The sequence below is a fragment of the Musca vetustissima genome, unplaced genomic scaffold (genome assembly GCF_032173495.1).
Source record: "Musca vetustissima isolate MV318-11 ecotype Yass unplaced genomic scaffold, APGP_CSIRO_Mvet_v1 utg4058, whole genome shotgun sequence".
Classification (NCBI taxonomy): domain Eukaryota; kingdom Metazoa; phylum Arthropoda; class Insecta; order Diptera; family Muscidae; genus Musca; species Musca vetustissima.
Genome location: NW_026887339.1, coordinates 53,608 through 62,675, shown reverse-complemented (window position 1 = coordinate 62,675; position 9,068 = coordinate 53,608). Strand labels below are relative to the sequence as shown.

Here is a 9,068-nt window from a genome sequence, read left to right as displayed (position 1 = left end):
TACTGCCAGCTGATTTTCTTATGTTTTAGCTAAAATAGAGCGCGCCATATTCGAAAAAAATAAATATGTAATTAAATATCCTTTTGACACATGGAAATTTGCGAATGCTTCACAGGACGAGTTCGTGATGTAAGTAAAGTGACAGCACATATATAAAAACATATTATGTAATAGTACCCTTAGAAAATAAACTACAACGATGATTACTGCCACCAAGATATATTAATAAGGACACCAAGGTAGCAATCGAAATCGGAAACAGCTGTATTTTCTCAAGTCTAATGTCAAAATTTTCGACTTTGTTTACGTTTATATAATTGAAGTCAAATCACAATAATGCATTTTGACAGCAAACTTGACAGGTATCGATTTCCAGCTGGTCTCCCTGGGTGACCTTATTTATAGGCCATGACTACCACAGTAAATACGTTTACTACCGCCGACAACTTAACAATACCGACTTCGTGGTTCATCACTTCGTGTTTCTTCGACTTGTCCGATTTGTATTGTAGTTTTATTTTTATTAACTGGAAGTAGTTAAAAACAAAGCATTACCACTTACTTCATAATATAATTCGTTTGTACCAAATTCTTGACATCAAGTGTTGAAAACCCCCACGAAATCTACCCTAGATGACACTTGTTTTGGCCCCTCACCTGTTAGAAGTGAAAAGTGACGAAATTTTACGAATACAATTTTCACGTAGAAATACTGAAGCAAGAGAAAAAATTACAGATTTTGCGTCAGCACTATAGCTTAATACTGGAACATTGAAGTTTTATCAAGAAATAAGTAGAAAACAAAAATCGAGTATAAGGGTAAGCATTTTAAGGAGTACGATTAAAAAATATGGAAGTGTTTTCCTGGTCTTTATATATTATTGGCCAATATATGTATCATAAATCAATGAGACAGCTGTTTGAAGGTTGTTTATGTATGTGTATATGTTCATTTTTGGCTATCCCCATCCCAACATTTTTCTAACCATAATATACAGTGTATGTATGATCTTTACTAATATTTAGAACCTGGTTGTTTTTTATATATTTTTATTTGTATTTAGAATAAGAGCTATGAAAAGTTTAGGTGCATTTTAGAAATTGACAATTAGGATAGGATATAAGAGTAGAAGAGGTTTGACGTTGCAAATAATGGTGACATTTGCGGATTATTCCACCGTAACAAGTTCAATAATATTTTGAAGTATTTTAAAAGCGTGAACAATTTACAAAAACAAATTTTAAATATGTTTTATTAGATTGAAAAATATCAAGTTTTTGGTTTCCGAATAATGTCGTTCCACATTAATTCTGATCTAACTGTAGGGGAGAGGGGGCACCTTTGAACAGCACTCATAAAATCTCGTTTTAACATTTTTCGGATTTTTTATACGGCAATATTGCCATCTGGGATCGTAAATTACTTTTGCTAGCTTTTTCAGTTGTCGGCAAAATGTAGAATAGTGAACATTTTTTTTCGCTGTTGCAGTGCCATTGTAAAGGATTGTAAGGCGCAGAAAGAATTCAGTGGTCGTTTTCTTTCCTTTAACTTTTTTTTTTGCATTCCGACAATCATTTCAAACATAACTAATATATTTTCTTTAATTGCCTACAAAAAAAAATTATTACATATTTCCGTACTCTGGGTTTACACATACAACTTTTTTAAGCAACTCTTCAATTCTCTTATGAATTTCTTCACCCTTGTCACTTTATGCCTCTCTTTTCTAAGAACTCCGCAACTGTGCGATTTCTTTATATTTGAAATGGGTTAATAATACTACGAAATTAACCGTAATTTTTGTTTTATGCCTCTTGACGCTTCAATAAGTTTTGATCTGAATTTGTTTAATTTTCGAACATTTTTGTCTATGTTTTAGATAAATAAATGCATTTCTGATATGTATGCCTGGGGGCAGTTTTGACTTCGTCCGTTAAAACAGTAATAAAATATTAAAAACGAACTAATAGTACGTCATATGTATATTCATGTAAAGGTTACATCTGTACCTATCAGTAAAAATTAAAAAAATATATATAAAATAAAAAAATTTATGGGACTTGAAAGCAAAAAGTGTTCAAAGGTGCCCCTCTCCCCTATATATTGTACTACGATGACGTGCGTAATAGTTATTATAACTGAACTGCTGCAAAACATTTGTCATTGTATATATAAAAATTACTGATATAATTAGGAGATTAAAAATTTTTGAGAATATGTAAACTTCTCATTTAGATTTGTGTTATAGTAGTTTTATATATTTTGACCTTTTGTTACCTTAAAAATAATTGGATTCGGTTCTGTTAATATGAAACTAACACCGTCTTCTGGTTTACTCTACATAGTGTCTTGAATTTATAAATCGCGAGGAAAGATAAGCATGAGTGAAGAAGCTGGCAGATTAACTGATTTGGCTCCAAATGTCAGTATCTCTACATCTACTACACCCCCAGTAGTCGCTACGTCAACGACAATAAAGTTAAATTTTATGGCACCGCCTCAGCAAATGTCCGCACCGATTGATCCTTTAAGTCACGTGGGAGATGGAATTTTCTTGCAGACAAAAACCGCACAAGGCCTAGCTGGTATATTTGTTTGGGCAGCACTCTTCATAACGTGTCAACAGGTGAATATATAATAATGCACCTTCTACGGCCAGCTTGCACACTCTTTACGTTTCTGTTTACAGATTTATCAACATTTGCGGTGGTACACAAATCCCCAAGAACAACGATGGATTGTGCGTATCCTGTTCATTGTCCCGATATATGCAACGTATTCGTGGATAAGTCTCTTGTTTTTCAATTCGGACAATGTTTATGTTTATTTTTTCACCGTACGAGACTGTTATGAAGGTAAGGTTACTAGGCCCATATAAGGATATAACTGCTATCACGACATAACGCAAACTTTCCCTTGGCAGCATTTGTTATTTACAATTTCTTGTCGCTCTGTTACGAATACCTTGGAGGAGAAGGCAATATAATGTCAGAAATTCGCGGAAAACCAATTAAGACATCTTGCCTCTATGGGACATGTTGTCTGAAGGGTAAAACCTACACAATAGGATTCTTGCGCTTCTGTAAGCAGGCTACGCTACAATTCTGTTTGGTGAAACCGCTTGTTGCATTTATTATTATATTCCTGCAAGTATTCGGTCACTATCACGATGGTGATTGGAGGTATGTATGATCACGGGTGTGATATATCTAGATAACTATTAATTATATCCTTGGGAATAGTGCTGACGGTGGCTACATCTACATCACAGTTATATACAACATCTCTGTTTCACTAGCCTTGTATGGACTTTACTTGTTTTACTTTGCAACGCGTGACCTGCTTACACCATTCGAACCCGTTTTAAAATTCTGTACGATTAAATCAGTCATATTTCTGTCATTTTGGCAAGGTAAGTAGTGCGTTCTTCGTTTTACGGCCTGAATTAATTATTCTGTCTTTTCAATAGGTGTTGGCTTGGCTATTTTGGAAAAGGCCAAAGTTATATCTCCGATAGTCGACAGTGCGGGCACTGTTACCTCAGCTGGTACAGTATCGGCTGGATATCAAAATTTTTTCATATGTATTGAGATGTTATTTGCCGCAATAGCTCTGCGTTATGCTTTCCCATATCAGGTATGTAAATCAATGCTTTAAATCAACATGTAGAAATTACCGTCTGCTATCAGATTCTATCTTCATCTCAGTAGAAATTACGGATTCTACAAATTTAATAGTTAAGTGGTAGTTGAATAGTAGCATCAACTCGGATATGGATTTACCTCGTGTTTAAAATGTATAGTAACTTTTCGATTGAGAAAAACTGGACTGATTTAACTGAAATTTTCTTTTAATTGTTTGTAATTGGAATGGGAATTACGTGAATAACTTTTTAGACATTAAAATCTGTATATATGCTAATTTTTATTAAAAGGATTGCTTTTTACATTATAGTCGCGTTCAAAGAACTGATTCTTCTTTACCTAAAGTAAATGAATGTACTTTTTTCATTTCATTTATTTCATCCAATGTAATATAAAAAGCCAGCATGGCCAATAACTTATATAACAAAAAAATCCAAACAAAGAATAAACTAAATAAATTAAAAATACATAACAGTAAAAAACTCTACAAAATGAACTTTAATGCAAACAACTAATATAACAGATTCCAAAAAAAAAGAACGCCAATCCACTGCACTTTACTTAACTTTCGCTAAGAAAAGTGGAGGGGACAGGAAGCATAAGGAATCCTACATCAAAATAAACTATATATCCCTCTAAAGCGCAAGAGCAATACTAGAACCACACACATTAAATTTCATATGTACCAGCGCATATGTATAATATAATATAAATGCTAACGAACTTAAATAAAGATGGCTCCCCAGCCAAGACTTAAAAAAAGCAAAGTAACACTATGCAACCTGTAATCAGCGATTTCTTCAAAGCCAACTTTATCAAATACGAGACAAATGGACACACAATTCCCTCCTATACGCAAAAGTGGAAGAGGTAAACTTACGAAGGCTCAAGGAGAGCTAATTCCGCAATCTTACGACTCTAACTACAAATGATATTTCACAGTATCTCGGATACAACAAATGAGGGCTCCGAGAGTATCTACACATCACAAACATACTGTACAGGGGTAAATCAACATTTCTCATAATTCTATAATAACACAAAAGAATACGATATTCAACATACTTATCAAAGCATAGGCCAACAAATTGGGAAACATGATGACTACGACCAAACCATATACATAGCGAACAAAGGAGTTAACAACCTTTTGAAGCCGATGCAAATGACGAGAATTAGAGCCCGAAATTACCTCCAAACAATAGTTTACCTGAGACATCAACAACGACATAGCCTCCTTCACAACAATTGAACAAAACAGCTTCAGTCTTATTCCAATTTATATCAAGACCATTGGAGGAGATCCAAATCTGGCTAACGTCGTGTTAGCCAGATTTTCCAACCTGGCGAGATCAACACTCCTAAAGAAAACATGTATGTCATCCGCATACAACAAACTTTTGAAGCCGATGCAAATGACGAGAATTAAAGCCTGAAATTACCTCCAAACAATAGTTTACCTGAGATATCAACAACGACATAGCCTCCTTTACAACAATTGAACAAAACAGCTTCAGTCTTATTCTAATTTATATCAAGACCATTGGAGGAGATCCAAATCTGGCTAACGTCGTGTTAGCCAGATTTTCCAACCTGGCGAGATCAACACTCCTAAAAAAAACATGTATGTCATCCGCATACAAGAAGAGACTACAACTACTAGCATTAACAGAATCCATGATGTCATTAATGAACATATTAATATTAATAGTAAAGGAGCTAACGCAAATATTAGGCATAGAACCGTCATAGCAACAATTGAACAAAACAGCTTCAGTCTTATTCTAATTTATATCAAGATCATTGGAGGAGATCCAAATCTGGCTAACGTTGTGTTAGCCAGATTTTCCAACCTGGCGAAATCAACACTCCTAAAGAAAACATGTATGTCATCCGCATACAAGAAGAGACTACAACTACTAGCAATAACAGAACAGATATGTATGGAAAAACACTCTTAAAAAATTAATAGGAATGCCATCAAAACCTACAGCTCCAGACTTAATTTTGCGGAGAGCACTTTCAACATCCTCCATAAACACGCAGTAAAACCTAAATGACTCTTGAAATTGAGGAAATTATAGGCAAACAGATACCCTGTTCTCATTCCCTCTTTATCTACTCATGCACAATCTACGGCCTAAAAGCGCCGTTTTTCGATTTGGATGTAATTTGGCATTTTAAGTCCTCATCCGGTAAGAAATCTTGCTACCGAAAATTATCGTGTTGGTATACTTTGTAACCCGGAAAAATAAAAGATGACAAGTAAATCCTTGGATTTGAGGACTTTTTATTTTTTTTTTCGTTGAATAATAAGTCTTCACATGGGAATTGAGAGAGTTTTCTTAAGATAACACAATATCATTAATGGTCTCGCCAATACGAATCTATTGTTATATGACACTATATTTTTTTGTTCACATTTTCAAAAATAACTGTTATTTTCTGTCCCTGTGCGAATCTAAGTAAGCGACCAATGGTTCAAGTATTCATACTAAACTTTCCTCATATTTACAAATAAAACTTTCCTGAACATAGCTAAAACAAACCAATTTTGAAGCTACATATAGGTTTCCAGTTCAATTCAACCCTTTTTTATTACCTCCTCTTACCCTCTTACGATATGCATTTAGTATATCAAAGATCAGTGCTCAGAGCTATAACTCATACATGTTTCCAGTTTATTAAATCGCTGCAGTTCTCTTCTGACTACTGATGATCGAACACAATTTGATCAAACAGGGGATTAAACTGAGAGCTCTTGAGTCCCACGTTACTTTGGAATAAATTCGTTTCAGACAATTTGGAGTCGATTAACAAATGTCCGAAGTGAGTAACTTCCTGATCCAAATTTTGTACGTTACTTTGGAATAAATTCGTTTCAGACAATTTGGAGTCGATTAACAAATGTCCGAAGTAACTTCCTGATCCAAATTTTGTACTTCGTTATATTTTTCCAAAATTTAAATCAAGTTCGTTGAAAGTTTATAAATCCAATATCATATTTATAAATCGAATGGAATGCCCGATTTCATCCAAACTGCGCACGCCGAAGATGGGACCTATCGGTCCCCTCCTTCTGGAACCCCAATAAGCGCATGGAGTATCCAATTTAACCCATTCCTCAAAAGACTTTTATTTTTAACAGAAATCAACAATTATTTTTAACAGTTAAAAATAATCGTTTATTTTTTCCGTTAACAAATAAATAATTAAAATGGATTTTTGTATTTAGGACACAAAATAACTGTTATTTTATAACTGATTTGATATTCTAACCATTACGGTCCCTGATTACTTATAAGCTACGCTTGACCACGTCAAATACTCATTTTGTCTGGTCTTAATTTCGCCAACTTGCCCTCTAAAGTTATCATTGCGTGGCCGTAATTTTTATTTCCGAGTTCTTATTTTTAACAATTAAATTTATAACTTATAATTACGAATATAATAAGAGTTATAATTCTGACTACTAAGGCCTTAGCTGCGCAAACATTTTTAGATATGGGTATCCCCTATAAAGGTACGCAGCATTTTCGGTATTCAGAAGTTTTAATTCGCATTTCAAACCAAGTTTATCGTTTATGTGTTAAAGAATGTAAAAAATCCTTGTTCGCTCCAAAATTGTGTGTGTGTAAATATTTTACAATTACGAAAGGGTGCGCCATAATTAATTGAATAGTGTCTAAATAGTAGGTCTATGTTGTGTACAAATATTGCTTAGATATAGATGATCATGAGTAATTTTATAATATTTTAAAGATATTTCGCATTAAACAATAACCTATATTATTATATACAGGTATATGCACGCAGTTGTATTGGGGATGGTCACGGACGATCAGTGACTATGCAGTCAATTTCCAGCAGTTTAAAAGTAAGTACATATTATTGGTAAAAAATGTTTGCAATGCTTACAGTTTATCTGTTTGTTCTCTTTTAGGAAACTATGAATCCTAAAGACATTATGACCGACGCTATTCACAACTTCCACCCTCAATATCAACAGTACACGCAATATAGTTCTGGTAAGCACAATATAAATGCTTTCACAAACATCTCGCTATTAAGATTTTTAGTACATCTACTTTATTGTAGTGGGAAACACTTTGGCATGCGTTTTTCATCTTGTTTATTTATTACTATTTTTATTTGTATCATATTTATACTTAATTAATTTTCACGCTTTGCACCGCACTCATCGTACGCATTCAATTCTTCATTCTTATTCATTTTGTTTGACCACAATGATAATCGTTTTAAAATGCAGGACACAATTGAGTGACAGCATTGCCTAAAAGGCAGAAAATTTCCCAAACATTTGTTTAAACAGTTGTTTTTATAACTTCTAAAATAATTTAAAAAATGCAAAAACGAATGAAAATTATATCGCGAAAAATTAGATCCATCATTCTACTAAAAATTCAAAAAATGAATGGAATACCAGCGATAGTCTTTTTCGTTTCGTCAGAGAAAACTTTTTCAAAATTTTACATATTTGGTACAAATATCACAAAATTAAAACATACGCTAAATAATTTAATTTCTTAGTGGATTTGTGGCATTTCGAATATAATTGTTATTCTGTTAAATTTTTAAATTTTTTTCTGTTAATTTTTTTTTTAATTCTGAAAGATTCTTTAAATGTATTGGGTTTTTAGGTTAAAAAATACATTTAACTGCAAATACATTCATTTTTTTATAAAAAATACTCGGGTGTCATATAAGGTTTTTATATTGTCTGATTTATATAAAATTAAGACATGGAATAAAGTTTTTATAGTGAATCGACCCACATATCATTGATATTATGTTAAATTTTGTTTCGCCACATTGCCTGTTATTTGCGTTTTTTTTTTAGTCTTTACGGCTTTATGTCTGACATCAAAGTAAAGGTGTGTATTTTATATTATTTGATGTTTTTGAAATTATTTTAGTAAAATTAAATACAAAATAAAGTTTTTAATCACCAAATATTCTGCCCACTGCACTGCTGATTTTCATAACCCTAACGCATACACATATATTACTAATCTTCAAATGGAATATTCTATGATCAGGTTATTTTTTATTTTAATTATTTTAGTTTTAGTGTGGCGTTTTTAAATTATTATTTTTTATATGTTTTTTTTTTTTTTTGATTTACAGAAGTGACTTCGTCGCAACGCTATGAAAAACTTTGAAATTAAAATTTTGTAATTATGATGAATGAGGGCGTAACGATCGGATTTTGTGATACATTCGCCGAGCTGATTCCTTTTATTAAAATTATAAAAGACATTTTATACCTAAATATATTATAAAGTAATTATTAGTATAAGTAGTCGGCAACGACTAATACAGACGTGCAAAGCAAACACAACCACAGTTGCCTTCACCTTTATCGGAGCTGCCTTACGCCAATTGGAAACCTATTTAAATCC

At 32.9% G+C, this 9,068-nt stretch overlaps 1 protein-coding gene across 1 annotated transcript; it reads left to right on the top strand.

The window, feature by feature from the left end:
- Nucleotides 1-2,460: 2,460 nt before the first annotated feature.
- On the top strand, nucleotides 2,461-8,858 carry LOC133334907 (transmembrane protein 184B). Its single transcript, XM_061543222.1, has 8 exons — nucleotides 2,461-2,627; nucleotides 2,691-2,856; nucleotides 2,925-3,183; nucleotides 3,244-3,413; nucleotides 3,471-3,637; nucleotides 7,448-7,522; nucleotides 7,589-7,673; nucleotides 8,794-8,858. Exons 1-8 carry the CDS (start codon nucleotides 2,490-2,492, stop codon nucleotides 8,826-8,828), a joined length of 1,095 nt encoding a protein of 364 aa, XP_061399206.1. The 5' UTR covers nucleotides 2,461-2,489; the 3' UTR covers nucleotides 8,829-8,858.
- The last annotated feature ends 210 nt before the right edge of the window (nucleotides 8,859-9,068 follow it).